Raw genomic sequence first — 23,142 nt, 5'->3', positions numbered from 1 at the left:
CACTAGTCATGCAGGGAGGCCCCGAGCTGGCCTCAGTGGCCTGAGTGGAGAGAGGGGACCATGCTTCTGTTAGGGGAGGAGTCTGGGCTTAGGGTGTCTGCGAGGCTGGGGTTTAAGTGGTTCTATTTCCCCCACAGCGGCAATGGGCTTTCTCATTGGTTCACCCTATGTGTGCGCGGGGTAGGGGGGTGAGGGGGCCTGAAAACCTTCAGTGGTCCAACACGAACAATGGAGTCCGGCTCATGTGGCACTTACTCTCTGTGCTTCGTTTATTTAAAAAAATTTTTTAATTGATTTTAATGAGAGGAAGGGAGAGGGAGAGAGAGAAACATTGAGGTGAGAGAAAAATATCAATTAGTTGCTTCTTGTATGCACTCCAACTGGGGATCGAACCCACAACCTGGGCATGTGTCCCGACTGGGAGTCAAACTGATGACCTTTCTGTGCACTGGGCGGTGCTCAGCCAACAGAGCCACGGCGGCCAGGGCTAGGCGTCATTCCTGTCCGTCACCAGGGCTGCCGTGAGCCAGCAGTGGGGGCCCAGCATGGTGCCGGAGCCACGTGAGAGCACACAGAGGCGACTGCCTTTGGGTCTGGTTGCTTCAGCAAAGATAATGGGGCCACACCTGGCCCCGCTGAGCCCTGAGCCCCGAGCCCAGAGCGGGCGTGTGCAGACCCACTCACCCAGCCTCACGGTCCCGTCTCTGGGGCTGTTACCGCTCGCAGACCATTTCCTGGCCACTTTACAGGTGCGGACACTGAGGTTCTGGGAGGAGGGGATTCATTCAGGCTGTTCAGCCAGTCGGTGTAGGAAACACACAGGGAGTCTGGGAGCAAAGGGCAGGTCAGAGCTGGCAGAGGGCACCTTGGAAGGGGGTGCCAGAATTGAGCACGGCCACAGGTGCTACTCCAATGCCTGCTGTCCCCCCCCACCCCCCCCCCCCCCCCCGCCACAAAGGAATATAAACAGATAAACACACCAACACAGCAATGGGGTCTGGGCAAGGGATTTATTAGATACTGAAAAGATAGACAGACACCACCCAGTGACCTTCGCACAAGCAGAACTAGGGGCCTGTGCTGTCCCGCGCAGATGTCCGCACTGGAGAAGGTGTCAGTGGGCAGGGCTCGGGGACAGGCCTTCGCTGCAGCGGGGAGACAGAGCTCCTCAAGTCATTCTTGGACACAGGTACCATGGCATTTCCTGCAGGAGGTCAAAGAGGACTGCTCACAGGTGGCAAGGGAGGAGGACGGGAAATAGGGCTCTGGGGTGGAGAGGGACAGTCTCCTTCAGGGGATGCAGGGGATAGGCAGGTGAGGGCTGGGCTGGAACCCATGACTCCTGACCCGGGATGGCACTGACTTTGGGAGTCCCAGCAAAACCCAAAAATCAGATCTTGCACTGGCAGCAGACGGGGGCACAGCAGCTGGACTGGCAGCAGCAGGGTTTGCAGCAGCTGGACTGGCAGCAGCAGGGTTTGCAGCAGCTGGACTGGCAGCAGCAGGGTTTGCAGCAGCTGGACTGGCAGCAGCAGGGTTTGCAGCAGCAGACAGGCACACAGCAGCTGGAGCCACAGCCTCCCTTGCAGCCCCCACAGCTGGAGCCACAGCCCCCTTTACTGCAGCCCCCACAGGAGCCACAGCCCCCTTTACTGCAGCTGGAGCAGGAACAGGCTGGCACACAGCAGCACACGGGCTTACAGCAGCAGACGGGCACACAGCAGCTGGAGCCACAGCCCCCTTTGCAGCCCCCACAGCTGGAGCCACAGCCCCCCTTGCAGCCCCCACAGCTGGAGCCACAGCCCCCCTTGCAGCCCCCACAGGAGCCACAGCCCCCTTTACTGCAGCTGGAGCAGGAACAGGCTGGCACACAGCAGCAGACGGGCACACAGCAGCTGGAGCCACAGCCCTCGGAGCAGCCACAGCAGGTCATGGTTCTGGTGGTTGAGGGTGGAGTAGGTAGAGGAGCAGGTGGAGTGGGAGGTGATCAGGTGTGGAGCCTTCTGGGCCGGGGGTCTTTATATACCTGCCGGGGTCAGGGGTCAGAGGAGATGCTGGACACATGGTCGCTTCCTGGTTCCTGTTTGTGCCATATTTAGGACCTCTTTCACCTTGTTTTCCTAGATTTTAGGTCCATGTGCCATTACCTGCTATCAATTGCTCATCTCACCCTAGGGTCCAGCGCATTTCCATTGCCTGGAGTCTGATTTGATTTTAAATATGTATATAGTTTTATTTCAGAGAGGAAGGGAGAAGGAGAGAGAGATAGAAACATCAAGATGAGAGAGAATCGTCGATCTGCTGCCTCCTGCACGCCCCACACTGAGGATGGAGCCCGAAACCGGGGCACGTGCTCCACTGGGAATCAAACCAGGACCTCCTATAGGTCGATGCTTAACCACTGAGCCACACCAGCCAGGGCTCAATTCTAACAATGTATCTGTAGATGCCCCTTGGCCTCCTATGGACACTCATGTGTTTTTGTGAATTATTCGTTATTCCTTTTTTCCATCTTTATAACTTTCATTTCTCTGTGTGCCTTACTGTGCTGTCAGGACAATGTTTTGCAGCCGTGGGCAAACTACGGCCCGCGGGCCGGATCCGGCCGTTCTATCCAGTTCTCTTGCTCTCCCCTCCGCTCCTTTACTTTGAATTTATATTAGTTCACACAAACACTCCATCCATGCTTTTGTTCCGGCCCTCCGGTCCAGTTTAAGAACCCATTGTGGCCCTCGAGTCAAAAAGTTTGCCTACCCCAAGACTTAGAGTCTTGCCTCATTCCCGTCTTTAAAGGTGATGCTTCTCACCTGTTGCCATTCGGGGAAATGCCTTTTGTAAACTTTTAGTAGAAAATGTTGTCAGATTAAGGGAGGTCCCTTTGTTCCTAATTTGGCAACACTCTTTCCTTTGTCTTCAGCGGGTGCTGACCTTCACGAGTGCCTTTCTGCAGCCACTGAAACTGTCAGATAGGTCCCTCCTGCAGTTGCTATGGTGAATTTTATGGTGAATGTAAACAAGCCGCAGCCTCGCATCCCTGGGCTCATCCCAGGCGCTGGCACACAGTTTTAGGTGAATGACGAGTTGGAGAGCTTTCACTTCTCCCAACCGCCCCCTCCTGTGGCACCTGTGAGCGGGGAGTGGCCCGCACTTCCTGCGTGTGGAAACCTTTGCCCAACGTGGGGTTATTCATTCCTTGACCACTGGGTAGAACCTGTCTGTGACGTGATCTAGCAGGGAGCATGGGGAGGGCGGAGGTTTGCTCACGGGACGTAGAGAGCAGACCTGTCCCTCGTCCATTTTCCGTTTCTTCCTCAGGTGAGGTGACAGGTCATCCAGGTTTTCCCATGGATTGTAGGTGCTTTCCCACGGCCTCTTGTTTGAGTTCCTGCCAGAGGGGGGCGCCTGTGCCTCCTCCTCTCCTTCCTCCTTCCCTTTCTGGTCTCTGATCAACTTCGCTCAATGGTGTCAATTTTCTTAGCTTTTCAAAGACCAGCTTTTGATGTATTGACCCCCTTTATGGTTTGTTTCAAAATTGTTTATTTATTTATTTCCTCCTACTCTATTATTTTTCTCTGTTCTTGTTTTTCTACTCTCTTAATGTGAATACTCTGCTCATTCATCTTCAATCTTCCTTTTTCTGGCTTAAGCATTTAGGGCTAAACATTATTTTAAAGCACGGTTTAGTTAGGTAGCCCCAGTTTGGGTACCTAGTATCTTCATGATCAGTCCGTTCTAACTATTGTCTCTTTTATTTTAAATCCTCACCCGAGGATGTTTTTTAGAGAGAGGAAGGGAGGGAGAGAGATAGAGAGATGGACCGGTTGCCTCCCATACCCAATGGGGGATTGAACCCGAAACCTGGGCATATGCCCTGATCAGAGATGGAACCCACAGCCTTTTGGTTCATGGATGACGCGTCAACCAACAGAGCCACACCAGCAAGCGCTGTCATATGGTTTAAAAAAAATATGTGTTTGTATTGATTTCAGAGAGGAAGGGAGAGGGAGAGAGATAGAAACATCAGTGATGAGAGAGAACCATTGATGGGTTGCCTCTTGCACGCCCCACACTGGGGATGGAGCCCCCAACTAGGAATCCAACTGTGACCTCTTGGTTTATAGGCTGATGCTCACCCACTGAGCCACCATTGTTTTGCGCTGACTGATTCATGAGTTATCTACTGTATTCTGTTTAAGTGACAACCCTATGCACTTCATACTTAAAAATTTTATTTGTTTATTTTTCACTTCATGCGTGTCTTAGACAAGCCTGTCTAAATATAATGACGCCTTTTCCTGCCCCGCCCCCAACAGTGCCAGGAACTGGAGCGGACGCCTGCTCACCCGTCGTCATGCGTGGGTGGGGGCGCGTCCGCTCTCGGCTGCCCCGCGGCTCGCTGTTCATTTACGCAGGCGCGTGCCCACCGCCCACGTGCTCAGTTTGCCGCAGGTGCGCTCCCACGCTGCTGGCAGCTGCCTCCTGGCTCTTGGCCTCGGAACCGGAACCAGAACCAAACCGCTCAGGCTGGGGCTGAGTGGGCCGCAGGCCGAGGAGCAGGGAGAGGCCCTAGGAGCTGCGGGGCAGCTGCGCTCTCTCCCCAGCAGGAGGCTGAGCGGAGGTTGTGGAGGAGCCCCGACCCACCACCGTGTGCAAGGCCCTGGGCTCAGGTGAGGGGACCCACCACCGTGTGCAAGGCCCTGGGCTCAGGTGAGGGGACCCACCACCGTGTGCAAGGCCCTGGGCTCAGGTGAGGGGACCCACCACCGTGTGCAAGGCCCTGGGCTCAGGTGAGGGGACCCACCACCATGTGCAAGGCCCTGGGCTCAGGTGAGGGGACCCACCACCATGTGCAAGGCCCTGGGCTCAGGTGAGGGGACCCACCACCATGTGCAAGGCCCTGGGCTCAGGTGAGGGGACCCACCACCATGTGCAAGGCCCTGGGCTCAGGTGAGGGGACCCACCACCGTGTGCAAGGCCCTGGGCTCAGGTGAGGGGACCCACCACCGTGTGCAAGGCCCTGGGCTCAGGTGAGGGGACCCACCACCATGTGCAAGGCCCTGGGCTCAGGTGAGGGGACCCACCACCGTGTGCAAGGCCCTGGGCTCAGGTGAGGGGACCCACCACCGTGTGCAAGGCCCTGGGCTCAGGTGAGGGGACCCACCACCGTGTGCAAGGCCCTGGGCTCAGGTGAGGGGACCCACCACCGTGTGCAAGGCCCTGGGCTCAGGTGAGGGGACCCACCACCGTGTGCAAGGCCCTGGGCTCAGGTGAGGTGGGCCAAGAGCCAGGCTCGGGCTCTGCAGAAACGAGGGGAAGGGAGGGATGTGGAGGACGCCGGGCCACCTGCCGGCAGGGCCCTTGGGGCCATGTGGTCCGGTGGGGCGGGCGGTCAGAGGGCATAGTCTGTGGGCAGGGCTTCTGGGAGAGGAGGGTGTGGGTGGAGCCGGAGCTGCCAAGGCCCGTGGGAAACACCACCCAGAGGAGAGACCTCGGGACCGCCCGGGGCCGCGCTCCCAGGCCACCAGGACCAGGTGGAAGGTCATTCTTGCAGAGAATACGATAATTCGCCCGGGAAACCTCAAAGAATGAGAAGTAACAGTAAAATCAAATGTTTTCGAGGTTTCTAGGCCAACCAACAAAAACGGAGCCTTTCTCTTTGCCATAAAGAATTAGAAAATCTGCCAAAACCGGTTTGGCTCAGTGGATAGAGCGTCAGCCTGCGGACTGAAAGGTCCCAGGTTCGATTCCGGTCAAGGGCATGTAACTTGGTTGCGGGCACATCCCCAGTAGGAGGTGTGCAAGAGGCAACTGATCGATGTTTCTCTCTCATCGATGTTTCTGACTATCTATCCCTCTTCCTTCTTCTCTGTAAAAAATCAATAAAATATATTTAAAAACAAAACAAAACAAAAAACCTTAAAAAAAAAAGAATTAGAAAATCTAGTGGGAAATAGGCATTATTTGAAGTAGCAACAGCCCGGCTAGTGTGGCTCAGTGGTGGAGCCTCGATTTGTGAACCAGGAGGTCACGGCTCAATTCCGGGTCAGGGCACATGCCTGGGTTGCTGGCTCCATCCCCAGGGTGGGGCGTGCAGGAGGCAGCCAGTCCATGATTCTCTCTCCTCACTGATGTCTCTCTCTCCCTCTCTCTCTCTCTCTCTCCCTCTCCCTCTCTCTCTCTCCCTCTCCCTCTCCCTTCCTCTCTCTGAAATCAATAACATACTTTTTAAAAAGGAGGGTGGCTCTTTGGGAGGAGACTTTTCCCGTTCCTGAGCTCTGAGGGCTGAGGGGGAGAGGGCACTAGAGCCTCCTGCAGCCAAGGGGACAGGAGTGGGCGCCCGGAGGAGAATGGTGGGTGGGTGGGGCCAGGACTCACCAGGGGCTGGTCTGCTGGTTGGGGCGAGTGGGCTGCATTTAGGTCTGTTTTAGGGCATGTCTCGCAGTGCTGCCAACTCTGCCCGGGAGGACTTCCCCAGGGCACCCGCCCCACCCTGAGGGAGGCCCCCCCCCCACTCCCGTTTCAAGTGCTTTCCCAGCGACTCCCTGATGGCCGTCTGGGGCTGCCCTGTCCGCAGGTGGGTCAGGTCTGTTCTCTCCTGCAGAGGCTGTGCCCCGAGGATGGTGGCGCACGGAAATCCATACGTTGGGGCTCACCTGGTCTTGGCATCAAAGTCAGCCATGAGTTTTGGTTCCTAGCTAGTTGCTCTGTCTGCCTCTGTGTGTGCGTATGATAACACAGAAAACACATGCTTCCGCTCATGCCACCTTCCCGAACCCCCATTTCCATGATCTTAAATAATATTTTCTCTCAAGACCAGCAGATAAACACTACCATGTTCCCTGGTGAGACGGGCCCTCTGCAGGACTTACTCCCTCTCCTAAATGTCGTTGAAAACATCTGACATTGTGTTTCTAGATTATCCTCCCCTCCCCCTCCTTTGTCTCAGGAACCCATTCCTCAGCCTTGCACCCGTCCCTCCTTCCTGTTCCCAGCAGTGCTCACGGGTACAGCCGCTCAGCGTGGTTCTGGCTTTGGCACCTTTTTCTCTCTTATTCAAGGTCTGTTTGGCTCCAGAACCCCTCAGTAACGTTGGGCCCCTCCTCCCCAGCCCTGCTTAGGGGACCCGGTCCCAGGACAGTCCCACTGCGGGGCGGGTCCCCACGGCAGTTCCTTGAGTTCCCCAGATGTGCCAGTGGTCTCGCTTTCCCAGGGGGGACACTGGTCCAGGGCGCTGTGAGGTGACCCTTTGCTTTCAATTCTAAACTCTAAGTTTGTGTTTGAATCAAAGGTGGACGGAGGCTCGGTGGGCGGGGATCCTGGTGTTTGCGTCCGTCCGTCCTCAGGCCCCTCCAGGACCAGCCTTTCTGTCCTGGGACTTGGGAGGTGGGAGGGGGGAGGGAGGCCCTGTCCCTTTTCAACTGGTGCTCCCACCAAGTCCCCGCTCCAGTGATTGTGGGTACCCAGACCAGTCTGTCTGCCTGGCAGTGCCACCCAGTGCCCACTGCTCTGGCGGAGCACTCGCGCCCTGGAAGGGCAATGACCTGGGGCGGCAGCTGGGGAGACAGAAGCCAGTGGGTGGTTCCTTTTAAAAAAATATATGTTTTTATTGATTTCAGAGAGGAAGGGAGAGGGAGAGAGAGATAAAAATGTGGATGAGAGCCCTGCTGGTGTGGGCTCTCTCTCATCATTGATGTTTCTCTCTCTCTCCCTTCCTCTCGGAAATCAATTTAAAAAGGCACATCAATGACAGAGAAACATCGTTCAGCTGCCTCCTGCACACTCCCTATTGGGGATCAAGCCCAAAACCTGGGCACGTGCCCTGACCAGGAATTGAACTGTGACATCCTGGTTCATAGGTTGATGCTCAACCACTGAGGCCCACCATCCTGGCCAGTGGGTGGTTCCTGGGGACACCCCAGGGATGCTGCATGGATCCCCGGCAGAGGGGACGGACCCAGAGTCCATCTACGAGGAGGTTAGTGATGCGTCACCCCAGGAAAGAATAGCACCAAGTATACAGTTGGCTACAGGGACACAGAAGTTTTATTAAAGGGAAATTCAGTTATTTTTTACAGAAGGGGTGGAAGCAAAGGAGGAAGGAAAGCCTCATAGGGAGGCGGGTCGTGGAGAAGGAGGGCGTGGCCAGGACGAGGCAGGGCCCTGGTGGCTGAGGAACCAGGTGTCAGCAGCCCTCAGCCATCACTCAGACACACGCCCTGGCTGTGCAGGGTCGTCCACCCATCTCAGCCGCCCGGAAGGGGCAGAGAATGACCCACGCACCAGCCAGGGGGCCAGTCTCGGCTGTCAGCTGGCACCTGCCTCCAGGCACCTCCAGTGACCAGGACACACTGCTCTTGAGGGAGGAGGACAGAGGTGGCCGGGAGCACTGAGCGCAGAGGGGGAGCCGAGGATGAATGAGGGGAAGGAGGAGGTTGCGGTGCTGCAGGGAGGACATGGTTCAGGGGATCCCCAAACACTGAGACTGAAGGTCTGGGTTCAGTCTCAGATCTTGCACTGGCAGCAAACGGGGGCACAGCAGCTGGACTGGCCGCAGCAGGGTTTGCAGCAGCTGGACTGGCAGCAGCAGGGTTTGCAGCAGCTGGACTGGCAGCAGCAGGGTTTGCAGCAGCTGGACTGGCAGCAGCAGGGTTTGCAGCAGCAGACGGGCACACAGCAGCTGGAGCCACAGCCCCCCTTGCAGCCCCCACAGCTGGAGCCACAGCCCCCCTTGCAGCCCCCACAGGAGCCACAGCCCCCTTTACTGCAGCTGGAGCAGGAACAGGCTGGCACACAGCAGCACACGGGCTTACAGCAGCAGACGGGCACACAGCAGCTGGAGCCACAGCCCCCCTTGCAGCCCCCACAGCTGGAGCCACAGCCCCCCTTGCAGCCCCCACAGGAGCCACAGCCCCCTTTACTGCAGCTGGAGCAGGAACAGGCTGGCACACAGCAGCACACGGGCTTACAGCAGCACACGGGCTTACAGCAGCTAGAGCCACAGCCCCCACAGCTGGAGCCACAGCCCCCGGAGCAGCCACAGCAGGTCATGGTTCTGGTGGTTGAGGGAGGAACAGGTAGAGGAGCAGGTGGAGAAGTAGGTGGTCAGGTGTGGAGCCTCCTGGGCTGGGGGCCTTTATATACCTGCCGGGTCAGGGGTCAGGGGAGATGCTGGGCACAGTCACTTCCTTGTGTTCAGTTCCTGGTCAGGGCACATGCCCAGGACTATTGCCTCAGGGTCAGTCTGTGTTGATTGTCCTGTCCCCCGTGGCTTCTCTTGCCTGCGTCCACCAACAGTTGTTGGAGGTTTCTAAATTTGGCCTCTTCCTCATCCACACTGACCTCAGGCCTTCTTCCCTCGGAGTCCTGGCAGGGGGTCACCTGCTTTCTGTGCCGACTGCATTGCGTGTGGGTGACAGCATTGTGTTGGATTTCGTGTCCTTTCTCGAGGGCCTGTTGTATGAGTGTGTGTTTGTGTGTCCGTGTGTGTATGTCTTGTCCTCTTTCTCATGTTTCTAAATTTAATCTCTTCCCGTTTTGTTTAGTCTTTATTCATGGAAAGTAACTTCCAGGATTGTTAGTGTTTGTGGAATTCTCTAGGAACGGGCTACCTGCATTCTAAGGTGTGTGTGTTCTGTGTGCTGGGCCCCAGGTGAAGCCCTGACCCTCGCTCACCCACAGGGGTGTGTGCTCTTTGTCAAGGATCAGTTGACCATATTTATGCAGAGGTATTTCTGGGCTCTCTGTTCGGATCCATTGATCCACGTGCCTGTTCTTTTGCTAATACCACGCTCTCCTGATTCCTGTGGCTGAATAGTCAGCCTTGAGGTCGGGAAGTGTCAGTCCTCCAGCTTTGTTCTCCTTTAACATTGTGTAGGTTATTCAGGGTCTTCTGCCCCCGTGTGAATTCTCGAGTAAGTTTGTCAACATCCGCAAAATAACCCGCTGGGATCTGGTTGGGATTGCATCGACTCTATAGGTCAAGTTGGGAAAAACTGATATCTCGACAATTTGTGTCTTCCTATCCATGAACATGGACTATCTCTCCACTGATTTATTTCTTCTTTTATGTTTTTTTATCTGAGTTTTGTAGCTTACCTCATATTGATCTTGGACATTTTATTTTATTTTTTGTTAATCCTCATCCGAGGAAATTTTTCCATTGATTTTTAGAGAGAGTGGAAGAGAGAGGGAAAGACAGAGAGAAACATTGATGTGAGAGAAACACATTGATTGGTTGCCTCCTGCATGAGCCCTGACCAGGGCCCGGGCTAGGGAGGAGTCTGCAACCGAGGTACGTGCCCTTGACTAGAATCAAACCCCGGGACCCTTTGGTCCACAGGCCGACGCTCTATCCACTGAGCCAAACTGGCTAGGGCTGATCTTGGACATTTTAAAGTAAGTGTATACCTATGTTTTCACTTTTTGGGGTGCTAGTGTAAATGATACTGTGTTTTTAATGTCCAATTCTATTTGTGCATAGGAGGAATATAGGAAAGTGATTGACTTTTGTATATTAACCTTGTATCCTTCCGTCTTTCTGTGATCACTTATAAGTTCTAGGATTTTTTTCTTGCAGAGTCTTTCAGATTTCCTACATAGACAATAATGTAATTTATGAACAAAGACAGTTTCATTCCTTCCTTCCCCATCAGTACTCCTTTCACCTCCTTTTCTTGTCTTGTCACCCTGGCAAGGACTCCCAGCACGGGGTTGGAAAGGAGTGGTGAGAGCGGACATTCCTGCTCTGAACCTCACCTTCGCAGGAAACCTTGTTTCCCATGAAGTGTGACGTTACCTGCAGATTTTTGTCCATGTTCTCTATCAAGTCAAGAAAGTTCCCTCTGTTCCTAGTTTACTGCGCATTTTTATCATGAAGGAGTTTGGATTTTGTCAAATGCTGCGTCTGTTGACATGGTCGTGACATTTTCCTTTTTAGTCTGTCAAAGTGATGAATTACATTAGTTCATCTTTGAATATTGAACCAGCCTTGCAGATTTGGGATAAACTGCACCTGGTCCTGGCGTATACTTTTTTTAATACTTGTGTTGGATTTGATTTGCTAATGTTTTTGTTTTTTTTTTGAAAGATTTACATCGATGTTCATGAGTGACACTGGTCTATGGTTTTCTTTTCCTGTGATGTGTTTGCTTGGTTTTGGTATCAGGGTGGTGCTGGCCTCACGGGGTGAGTCACGAAGTGCCCCCTCGGCTTCTACCTTCTGAAACAGCATGGAGAGAGCTGGTGAAATTCTTCCTTAAACGTTTGGTCCAGGGGTCCTCAAACTTTTTAAACAGGGGCCAGTTCACTGTCCCTCAGACTGTTGGAGGGCCGGACTATAGTTTAAAAAAAAACCTATGAACAAATTCCTATGCGCACTGCGGGCCTGGGACGCGTTGGCTGCTAAGCAGGACAGGCAGCGGCACCCGGTGGGCCGGGTAAATGTCCTCGGCGGGCCGCATGTGGCCCGTGGGCTGTAGTTTGAGGACGCCTGGCTTGGTCAGATTCACCAGAGCCCATCGGGGTCTGGTGCTCTCTGTTCTGGAAGATTATTAATTATTGGCTCACTCTTTAACAGCTGTAGGTCTATGCCAGTGGTTGACTATCAGTCATAATTCTAATTGAATCATCCCAGCAATACATTTACTAGTGTATCTGCAGCCGTTCAGAGTTCCTACATGCACAGTCACGTGGACCTGTGTGATGACCTCTTTGCTAATCCTCAAAACTTTAATTTTTAAATTATTTATTGCATTGGCTCCTTCAAGACAATGAGAAATACCAATAATGATAGTGAAAATTTTTTTGTTCACAACCTTGGGGGCAAATATTAAAATACTGCTCTACTAAGCATGTGCTTGGTGGTTTTTTGATGTTTTTTAGCCCCGTCTCATTCAGCAAGTTCTCACTGACTTCTATATTGCAGTGTCTTTCTTTGTAAAATCATGAATGAATGTTGGATATCTTAAGTGCCTTTTCTTTTCAGTTAAGTCATCATAGAACATTTCGTTATTGTGGTGAATTCTGTGGTTGATTTCAAGCGCTTGCATACCTTGTCATCCTCGATCTTTGACGGGTTGAGTGCCTATATTTACTTTGCTAATGTGATTTTTAAGCACCTCTTGAGACATGATCTATACAGCATAAAGCTCATCCACTTAAATGACATAACTGAATGATTTCAGTATATTTATAAACATCATCACAGTTTAATTCTAGGATATTGCATTATCCCCAAAAGAAAACTTGTAAGCATTAGCAGTCGCTCATTCATCTCCACTTTCTTCCCGCCCAATTACAGGGAGCTGCAGAGGCAACATGGGGATGGGGGCAGGCAGACTGGCCAGGAGACCGGGATTTCCTTGTAAGGCAGTAGGTCCTGTTTCTAGGGCTTGTAGCTGGCTGAAGCTGAGCGGGAGGACTTGGTGGATGTCAAGTTTCCTTGACAGGTGTCCCAGTAAGTGCGGCTGACTTGGGTTTCGGTTTGGGACGTGGGCTGGGCCATGGGGGCCGCCTCCGTTTCGCGGGTCCCCGTATGGGAGTGAACATCATCAATAGCCCCCCTGGGAGGTAGGACATGGTACCTCGTGGTTTGAACTCACAGTTCCTCAGAGACCAGTGGTGACGAATACCTTTTCATGTGCTCGTTGGCCATTTGTGGGGCTTCTTTGGAGACAAGTCTATGCAACGCTTTCCCCATGTGTAAACAGGGTTAGTTCTCTTTTTCCTACAGAGCTGCAAGCATTCTTACACGTCCCAGCTGCACATCCATCATCAGATGCATGATGTGCGCACGCTTTCTCTCTGCCTGTTTTCTTTTCATGTTTCGCTTTCATGGTGGTGTTTTTGGACACACAACCATTTTAGTTTTGACAGCGTCCAATTTGTCTATTTTTCCTTTGCTGCTGGTGCTTCTGGAGCCAAGTCTAAGAATTCTTTGCCAAACCCAGGGTCATGAAGATTCACACTATGGTGTGTTTTTGTTTGTTTGTTTTTGTTTTGAATTTTTGTAAGAGTTTATTTGAGCCAAATTGATGACAATTGCCTGGGAGCAAGATCTCAAATGCTCCCTACACTACACTTCCTTTTTTTAAAATTATTTTTTATTTTATTATTTATTTATTTATTTTTTAAAACACACTACGCTTTCTTCCAGGAGTTTCATTGCTCGATCTCAGTCTAAGTTATGTCTTTGATCTATTTGGAGTCGGCTTTGCTGGGAAGTCGGGTCCCTTCATTCTTTGGCACCGGGATATCCAGAGCCATTTGTTTAAAAGACTCTTCCTCCCTTTTCGGTGGGGCTGGGACGTGGTCAGGAACCAGCTGGCTTTGCCCACACATGCCCAGTGTCACTAGTCATCAGGGAAACGCAAATCGAAACCACACAGAGGCATCCCTCACGCCCAGGAGAGGACGGCAGGCCAGGGCTGGCGAGGACATGGAGCACGGGAGCCCACGTTGGGGCTGAAACAGCGCGGCCACGGGGAGGACAGCGTGGAGGGCCCTGAGGAAACCAAAGGTGGAGCCGCCATGGAACCAGCAGCCCCACTTCTGGGGGTCACTTCTGTTGTTGCTGCTGAAAACTGGACGTCTCGATACCATAATGTGGTGACTGTAAACCAGCACTGCTCCCTGCCCGAGGGCTGCTGCCATTGCTTGGGGAGTGGTAGGTGTTTGCTCACTCCGTGGTTTCTAGACCGTTTTTGGAAAGACTGTTCTTTGTCCCTTGTGGTCTCAGATCTGTGTTTCTGGCGCTCAGTAGTCAGCCGGTGGCTTGAGGACGTTTTTCTTTTTTTTTTTCTTTTTTTTTTTTTTTAAATATATATTTTATTGATTTTTTACAGAGAGGAAGGGAGAGGGATAGAGAGTTAGAAACATCGATGAGAGAGAAACATGGATCAGCTGCCTCCTGCACACCTCCTACTGGGGATGTGCCCGCAACCAAGGTACATGCCCTTGACCGGAATCGAACCTGGGACCCTTCAGTCCGCAGGCCGACGCTCTATCCACTGAGCCAAACCAGGTAGGGCGAGGACATTTTTCTTAAATGCTTAGAACAACGACAAAAAGACAGGTCCTCCCTCGGGGTTTGCAGGCGGCTCTGTGTGGGGCCCTCCCTGGACCCTTAGCTCTGCCCGCGCTCGTTGCCTGCCTGCCCTGGGCATGCGCCAGCTGGAGGAGAAGCCCGAGTCTTCCCGGGCCTTTCTGAGCGCCCTGGGCCGGGAGCGTGTGGCCTTCGAGTTCCCTGGTATTCGTGGTGGTTTCAAAGCCCTTGTTTTCTCAGGGTCTCACCTTCAGCTTTCCTCCCAGGTTTCGGCATGTCTGTTGTTTGTTGCATCTAGGATACCTGCCTTCCCAGGTGTTCAAGGAGGGCTCCTGCACAGCCAGGCTGAAGCAGGGAGGGGTCTGCAATAGGCGAAGCTCATGCCAGCCCCGTGTGGGTCAGAGCCGACACATAGCTCCCCTCGGGCGAGGTCTGCTCTGCCCCTCTGGTGCTGGACCCCTCGCTGGGCACAGGGCTGCCACCTTCACCTCCTTACTGAGCTGGCGGTGGAGTGGGTGTAGATGTGTTAGAATGCTTACTCCTCCCCGCCCCCCCTCCCACCGCCCGCCCCCCACCCCCCGGAAGAGAGCGCTCTTGTGGGAGCCCTCGCCCTTTCCTGGTGAAGCATTCACTCCGTGTGGTAGCTTTGAGTCTTTTTAAAAAAATGAAGCACTTTTATTTTATTTCACATATTTTTATTGATTTCAGAGAGGAAGGGAGAGGGGGGGGGGGAGAGAGAGAGAGAGAGAGAGAGAGAGAGAGAGAGAGAGAGAAACATCAATGATGAGAGAATCATTGATCAGCTGCCTCCTGCACACCCCCTTCTGGGGATCGAGCCCACAACCTGGGCGTGTGCCCTGACTGGGAATTGAACCGTGACCTTCTGGTTCATAGGTTGATGCTCAACCCTTGAGCCACACCAACCGAACTAAAAAGCGTCTTTTAAAAATTAAAAATAAAATAAAATAATTAAATCCATGCCACTTCACCTATCTCTGGGATACACGTGGCCGTGATCACTCTTTCTGTGATGTGAGCACAAACCCAGCTGATAGAGGCCCTGCAGGCCCGGGGTCCCCCAAAGGATGTGTCCCGGGGAGCCTGCGTGGAGGGGCGTTCCGCTGTGGGCGGTTGCTGACTCCGTCTCCGTGTGTGTAGGTGCATGTCAGCTCCCCGCATGCCCCACCGCTGGCAGCATGCAGAGGGCTCTGGTGCGGGAAGGATTCCCCCGAGAACGGCGGTGAGGGAAGAACTACAGAAAGACCAGGCTGGTCACAGGAGAATTTGCTTATTTAGAGGCTTCCCCACCTCCAGGGAGGAATTTATTAGATCAAGAATCAGACGAGCTGGTGTCGGGGGGACACCAGGGACGGGAAGGGGTGTTCAGTGGGTCAGGGCCCAGGCTCTGGGCTCAGCACCAGCCCTGGGGTTCCCTGGAAACAAGGACTGAGCAGGGAGAGGCCGGAGATGGGGAGAGCTGGGAGGCTCTGTGCCCCATGCAATGCCTGAGGGCTGGTTCTCTGGGGCTCAGCCTCTGAAGGGCCTGCAGATGGCAAAGTCTAGCCGGCAAGGACGAGGAGGTTCCTGGACCTGAGTGTGGTCCTGACCGTGGATGTGTCTCCACTCATGGCCAGAAACCACTTAGCTGCATGTCAGAGCCTCAGATCTTGCACTGGCAGCAAACAGGGGCACAGCAGCTGGACGGGCAGCAGCAGGGTTTGCAGCAGCTAGACTGGCAGCAGCAGGGTTTGCAGCAGCTGGACTGGCAGCAGCAGGGTTTGCAGCAGCAGACAGGCACACAGCAGCTGGAGCCACATTCCCCCTTGCACCCTCCACAGCTGGAGCCACAGCCCCCTTTACTGCAGCCCCCACAGCTGGAGCCACAGCCCCCCTTGCAGCCCCCACAGGAGCCACAGCCCCCTTTACTGCAGCTGGAGCAGGAACAGGCTGGAACACAGCAGCACACGGGCTTACAGCAGCAGACGGGCACACAGCAGCTGGAGCCACAGCCCCCACAGCTGGAGCCACAGCCCCCTTTGCACCCTCCACAGCTGGAGCCACAGCCCCCTTTACTGCAGCCCCCACAGCTGGAGCCACAGCCCCCCTTGCAGCCCCCACAGGAGCCACAGCCCCCTTTACTGCAGCTGGAGCAGGAACAGGCTGGCACACAGCAGCACACGGGCTTACAGCAGCAGACGGGCACACAGCAGCTGGAGCCACAGCCCCCACAGCTGGAGCCACAGCCCCCGGAGCAGCCACAGCAGGTCATGGTTCTAGTGGTTGAGGGTGGAGCAGGTAGAGGAGCTGGTGGAGAGGGAGGTGGTGAGGTGTGGAGCCTCCTGGGCCGGGGGCCTTTATATACCTGCCGGGGTCAGGGGTCAGGGGTCAGGGGAGATGCTGGGCACATGGTCACTTCCTGGTTCCTGTTTGTGCCACTTCTGTGCTGTGGTTTTTCATCCATGTCCCTGTCCTCTGGCCGGCTCAGGCTGCATCCATGTTCTTCGGTCTCTAGTTTGATGTCTTCCTCTGTGTGTCTCCATGATTAGAGACTCGGCTCCTGCTTGCTTAATGCTTCCCGGCGCCCACAGGAGCTGCTCACCGGCCTTTTCTGTTCATCATGTGTGACCTGCAATAGGGTGGCCCAGGCCTGCAGGACAAGAGTCCCAGGAGCATCCGGGACCTGTGCAGGGAGGGGAGGGGGCACGAGGTGAGCGAGCCTCGTCTGCTCTCCGTGCCCAGGGTCCAATGGCTTTGGTTTATTTAGAAAACTGTCAGCTTTCAATTAATTGTCATACAAGTTTTATTACTTACTATTTTTAAATTAATTTAATTAAAAATATATTTTTATTGATTTCAGAGAAGAAAGAAGAGGGAGAGAGATAGAAAAACATCAATGATGAGGGAGAATCTTGGGTCAGCTGCCTCCTGCACGTCCCACACTGGGGATGGAGCCCACAACCCGGGCCTGTGCCCTGAGCGGGGATCGAATTGTGACCTCCTGGCTCATAGGTCGACGCTCAACCACTGAGCCCCGCCGGCTAGGCTTAAAAATTAATTTAATGTTTTAATCACAGGGCAGCACATAAGGTTTTTTTGTGTTTTTTTTACGAGTTTGGCTTTTAAATTTTTTATTCATGTTTTAAAAATTGGTTGACTTTATTGGGGTGACATTGGTTAATAAAATTATACAGGTTTCCAGTGTACAATTCTGTATACATCGTCTCTATATTGTGTGCTCACACCCACAATCTAATCTCCTCCTGTCACCATTTATCCCCCTCTACCCCTTCACCCTCCCACCACCCCCTTTCCCTCTGGGAGTCATTACCATCTTGCTGTCTCTGAGTTTTGTTTGTTTGTTTGCTTACTGGCTTCACCTTTTTTCACTCCCCACCCCCCGCCCCGCAACAGCTGTCAGTCTGTTCTCTGTATCGATGAGTCCAGTTTGCCTGTTAGTTCATTTTGTTCATTAGATTCCGCATATAAGTGAAATCATATGGTACTTGTCTTTCTCTGACTGGTTTATTTCACTTAGCACAATGCTCTCCAGGTCCCTCCATGCTGTCGCAAAGGTAAGATTTCCATCTTTTATTGTTGCTGAGTCGTATGCCGTTGTGTAGATAAACCACAGTTGTTTTATCCACTCATCGACTGATGGGCACGTGGGCTGCTTCCAAGTCTTGGCTGTTTGTAAATACCGCCGCAGTGAGCATAGGGGTGAACATGTTCTTCTGAATCAGTGTTTCGGGTTTCTTTGGATTTATCCCCAGAAATGCATTCATGGGTCCTAAGGCAGTGCCATTTGTAGTTTTTTGAGGGAACTCCATACTGTTTCCCATAATGGCTGCGCCAGTCTGCATTCCCACCAGCAGTGCACGAGGGTTCCCTTTTCTCCACATCCTCGCCAGCACCTATAGTTTGTTGATTTCTTGATGGTAGCCAATACCATCTGACTGGAGTGAGGTGATACCTCATTGTGGTTTTAATCACATCTCTCTGATGAGTAGTGATGTTTAGCACCTTTTCGTATGTCAATCGGCATCTGTATGTCCCCTTTAGAGACGTGGCTATTCAGGTCCTCTGCCCATTTTTAATGGGGTTCTGTGTGTTTTGTGTGTGTGTGCTTGTTTTTTGTTTTTATTTATTTATTTGTTTGTTTGTTTTTTGGTGTGGAGTTGAGTTCTTTATATATTTTGGAAGTTAATTCCTTACCGGATGTATCATAGGTGAATGCGTTCTCCCATTCAGTAAGTTCCTTTTTCATTTTGTTGGTGGTTTCCTTTGCTGTGCAGAAACATATTAATTTGATGGTTTCAAGTTGTCAAAAATTCTCATTAGCAGGAGTGGTGCTCTGGCCTGGCCCTTCCTCTCTCCCACGCTCTCTCCACCATGCTGAGCATGTTGGGGTCCTGCAGCCTTGCGCCCCAGATGCTCACTCCCTGTTGCCACCACGCTTCCCCTCTGGGGAGTCTTACTGGCACCTCGGACTGTCTGCCCCACCGAGATGCTCCCCAGGTGCACCCACACTTCCCCTAAAAGGCAACCTCGTCCTCCGAGGGCTGTCAGGGGCTCAGACCTCGGAGCCGCCCCAGGTCCTGTCTTTCTCACGGGACGGCTCTCCAACATCTTTCTGGTTGTGACTCTCTTGCTTCTCTCTTCCCTGTTTCAGGACTTCCTCCTAAGTTGGCCGGTCAGCAGCCTTAAGTCCACCTGCTACCTGAATTCCCTTTGCCAGGTCACCAGGCGGAGTCACAGGTTGTGGGGATCAGGGAAGGTTGTTTTGGGGAGCATCATTCTGCCACCTCACTGTGCTAACCACAGTGGGGTTTGATATGGAGACTAGGGCGGTTCAGAGTCACTGAAAGAACTGAGAAGCCGACCTCCAGGAATGACGCTCTGGGCCCTGTGCCTTGGCAGGCCTGATGCCCATGGCCGGACCATGGGATGTGGCTAATGTCACCCATGAAGGTCCAGGATGCCCCCAGTGCTTCTGCCCGTTTTGTTTTCCTAATGTCACGAGGAAGCAGATGACCGAGCCCAATGGCATCTGGACCCACAGCTGCAAGGGAGCCAGGGCAGTGCTTTCCCGCCTCTGTGACAGGAGAGGGAAGGAGGGTGGGAAGGTGCTGGTCCTACTAATCCTACTGCTCCAGAGGGAAAGGCCCAGACAAAGGACACAAACCCACCCCCAGACACCGCCCAGGGCTCCCTACCTCCTTCGCCGTGTCTCAGACCATTCCCTTGCCAACATCAGTGGAGGACACGTGCGGCTGGAGGCCGTGGGGGCACTGGAGGCAGTGCCAGCTGGCTGGCCTGGGCCCAGTGGGGTTCCTCACCCATGAGCCTGGGAGGCAGACTGCTGTGCAGGGTCACACTGCCATGAAAGTGTTTGCAGTGACAGGCATGGTCTTGTGGGCAGGACAATTTATTGTAGTTTAACGGACAAATATGGAAACTGTTGGAGATAAAGGATCCCCAGGGACTGACTTTGTTGGGAGAAGGAAGTGGCTGGGATGGGAGGGGGCGGTGCTTTTCTCACTGAGGAGCCAGGGGTGCTGTCCCAGACAGTCACGGGCAGCTCCTTAGTACAGGCTTGGCGCCTGCAAGTGGTAGGTAATAGTGCTTAGAAGAGTCAGGAACACCAGCAGTGGATACTTGATTTATTTTTACTTTATTTTTATTTACTGATTTCTGAGAAAGGAAGGAGAGAGAGAGAAAGAGAGAGAGAAGGAAACATCCATTTGTTGTTCCACTTATTTATGCCTCCATTGGCTGGTTCTTGTATGAGCCCAGACCAGGGATCGAACCTGCAACCTGGGCTTTGTGGGAAGATGCTCTAACCACTGAGCGGCTAAGCCAGGGCCTGGCCACTGGGTTTTAGAAGAGCTGGTGAGCACTGGAATATGCTCTTCCTCTGAGTCAGGATATCTCAGAGGACACGGCCCCTCCCGTGAGCGATGAGAATGAGAATGGGGTTGGCAAGAGCTGGGAGTATGTAGGGGAGGTGATGAAACCAGAAGCTTCACTGGATGGAACAGTTGGAAGAAGTTAGTGCAATACATCAGATCTTGCACTGGCAGCAGACGGGGGCACAGCAGCTGGACTGGCAGCAGCAGGGTTTGCAGCAGCTGGACTGGCAGCAGCAGGGTTTGCAGCAGCTGGACTGGCAGCAGCAGGGTTTACAGCAGCAGACAGGCACACAGCAGCTGGAGCCACAGCCACCTTTGCACCCTCCACAGCTGGAGCCACAGCCCCCCTTGCAGCCCCCACAGCTCGAGCCACAGCCCCCCTTGCAGCCCCCACAGCTGGAGCCACAGCCCCCCTTGCAGCCCCCACAGCTTGAGCCACAGCCCCCTTTACTGCAGCTGGAGCAGGAACAGGCTGGCACACAGCAGCACACGGGCTTACAGCAGCAGACGGGCACACAGCAGCTGGAGCCACAGCCCCCACAGCTGGAGCCACAGCCCCCGGAACAGCCACAGCAGGTCATGGTTCTAGTGGTTGAGGGTGGAGCAGGTAGAGGAGCAGGTGGAGAGGGAGGTGGTCAGGTGTGGAGCCTCCTGAACCGGGGGCCTTTATATACCTGCCGGGGTCAGGGGTCAGGGGAGATGCTGGGCACATGGTCACTTCCTTGTGTCTGGACCATTTCCTCGGGGTCATGTTTGTGTTTGTTGTCCTTTCCCCCGTGAGTTCCCATTTCCTGGGTCCACTGACAATTTTCTTAGTTTTCTAAATTTGGCCTCTTCCTCATGCAGGCTGACCTCAGGCCTTCCTCCCTCAGGGTCCCTGGCAGGTGGTCACCTGCTTTCTGGGCCAACACATGTGACCTGTTGTGACCACATCATGCCAGGCTCCCTTCCATCTGTTGTGGGAACGTGTGCCGTTGATGAAGGCGAAGAACGTGAGACAGAGAGACCGCCTGGTGATTGGGCCCTAATGTGGCCACAGGCTTCCTGATGAAAGGGAGGCAGAGGGAGTGGGACCACACACAGAGGGGAAGGTGGACAGAGAGGGGTTTCAAGAGGTTGGCTTTGAACCTTACAGCCGTGCCGCAGCCCCCAGAGGTGAAGGGCCTGGGTGGCTCCTCCCTCCCAGCTCCCGGGGCCGGTATCCATGGGACGGCCTGTCGGTGGCCTGGGCTCAGCCAGGAAGACTCGGGGGCACGTCCGGGCTCCAGGTCTGGGGGGATTTGTTTCGTTGTTTTTATCACCGCATTAGTGGTAATTTGTTGAGTAGGGACAAGAAAATTGTACAATTTTTTTTTTAAATATTTTATTGATATTTTACAGAGAGGAAGGGAGAGGGATAGAGAGTCAGAAACATCCATCAGCTGCCTCCTGCACACCTCCCACTGGGGATGTGCCCGCAACCAAGGTACGTGCCCTTGACCGGAATCGAACCCGGGACCTTTCAGTCTGCAGGCCGACGCTCTATGCACTGAGCCAAACCGGTTTCGGCAAAATTGTACAATTTTGACACTGGGAAGCGGTTTGCTGTGATAGGAAGAACCTAAAGGGTGGAGGTGGGTTTGAAATCCGGTGGAGGGATTGTGAGGTGCGTGACCAGAAAGGCCTGAATTACCCAGTGAATGCGGTAGAAGCGCAGACCGACGTCCAGGTCAGACGTGGTGTTGGAAACGGGAGGAACGTTACGTCCTGGCAGAAAGCGCAGATGAAATGTGTGTTGAATCGTGAGGAAGACAGGCCTCCCACCTCAGTTTTTCAAAAAATATATTTTTTATTGATTTCAGAGAGGAAGGAAGAGCGGGGAGGGGGGGGAGACTCATGGGGGAAAGGACAACAAACATAAACATGACCCCAGGCAACAGTCCAGACACAAGGAAGTGACCGTGCCCAGCATCTCCCGTGACTCCTGACCCCGGCAGGTATATAAAGGCCCCCGGCCCAGGAGGCTCCACACCTGACCACCTCCCTCTCCACCTGCTCCTCTACCTGCTCCACCCTCAACCACCAGAACCATGAGCTGCTGTGGCTGCTCCGGGGGCTGTGGCTCCAGCTGCTGTGTGCCCGTCTGCTGCTGTAAGCCCGTGTGCTGCTGTGTGCCAGCCTGTTCCTGCTCCAGCTGCAGTAAAGGGGGCTGTGGCTCAAGCTGTGGGGGCTGCAAGGGGGGCTGTGGCTCGAGCTGTGGGGGCTGCAAGGGGGGCTGTGGCTCGAGCTGTGGGGGCTGCAAGGGGGGCTGTGGCTCCAGCTGTGGAGGGTGCAAGGGGGGCTGTGGCTCCAGCTGCTGTGTGCCCGTCTGCTGCTGTAAGCCCGTGTGCTGCTGTGTGCCAGCCTGTTCCTGCTCCAGCTGCAGTAAAGGGGGCTGTGGCTCCTGTGGGGGCTGCAGTAAAGGGGGCTGTGGCTCCAGCTGTGGGGGCTGTGGCTCCAGCTGTGGAGGGTGCAAAGGTGGCTGTGGATCCAGCTGCTGTGTGCCTGTCTGCTGCTGCAAACCCTGCTGCTGCCAGTCCAGCTGCTGCAAACCCTGCTGCTGCCAGTCCAGCTGCTGCAAACCCTGCTGTGGCCAGTCCAGCTGCTGTGCCCCCGTTTGCTGCCAGTGCAAGATCTGAGGCTCTGAACCCAGACCTTCAGTCTCAGTGTTTGGGGATCCCCTGAACCATGTCCTCCCTGCAGCACCGCAACCTCCTCCTTCCCCTCATTCATGCTCGACTCCCCTTCTGCGCTCAGTGCTCCCGGCCATCTCTGTCCTCCTCCCTCAAGAGCAGTGTGTCCTGTTCACTGGAGGTGCCTGGAGGCAGGTGCCAGCTGACAGCCGAGACTGGCCCCCTGGCTGGTGCGTGGGTCATTCTCTGCCCCTTCCGGGCGGCTGAGATGCGTGGACGACCCTGCACTGCCAGGGCGTGTGTCTGAGTGATGGCTGAGGGCTGCTGACACCTGGTTCCTCAGCCACCAGGGCCCTGCCTCGTCCTGGCCACGCCCTCCTTCTCCACGACCCGCCTCCCTATGAGGCTTTCCTTCCTCCTTTGCTTCCACTTTTTCTGTAAAAAAAATAACTGAATTTCCCTTTAATAAAACTTCTGTGTCCCTGTAGCCAACTGTATACTTGGTGCTATTCTTTCCTGGGGTGACGCATCACTAACCTCC

The 23,142-nt window shown here is 54.0% G+C and overlaps 2 protein-coding genes across 2 annotated transcripts; one reads left to right on the top strand and one right to left on the bottom strand.

Moving 5' to 3' along the window:
- Positions 1-1,390: 1,390 nt before the first annotated feature.
- On the bottom strand, positions 1,391-16,310 carry LOC308233818 (uncharacterized protein; the record flags this gene model as incomplete). The annotated part of the gene is made up of 3 exons (XM_080640769.1): positions 1,391-1,492; positions 8,548-8,917; positions 15,871-16,310. 3 exons carry the CDS (start codon positions 16,308-16,310, stop codon positions 1,391-1,393), a joined length of 912 nt encoding a protein of 303 aa, XP_080496895.1.
- Positions 16,311-22,019: 5,709 nt separating this feature from the next.
- On the top strand, positions 22,020-22,607 carry LOC308234638 (uncharacterized protein; the record flags this gene model as incomplete). The annotated part of the gene is made up of 1 exon (XM_080642757.1): positions 22,020-22,607. One exon carries the CDS (start codon positions 22,020-22,022, stop codon positions 22,605-22,607), a length of 588 nt encoding a protein of 195 aa, XP_080498883.1.
- Between the last annotated feature and the right edge of the window lie 535 nt (positions 22,608-23,142).

The sequence above is a fragment of the Plecotus auritus genome (assembly GCF_963455305.1).
Source record: "Plecotus auritus genome assembly, chromosome: 9".
Taxonomy (NCBI): domain Eukaryota; kingdom Metazoa; phylum Chordata; class Mammalia; order Chiroptera; family Vespertilionidae; genus Plecotus; species Plecotus auritus.
The sequence above is the reverse complement of the archived record's forward strand: the minus strand, read 5'-3'. Positions and strand labels throughout refer to the sequence as shown.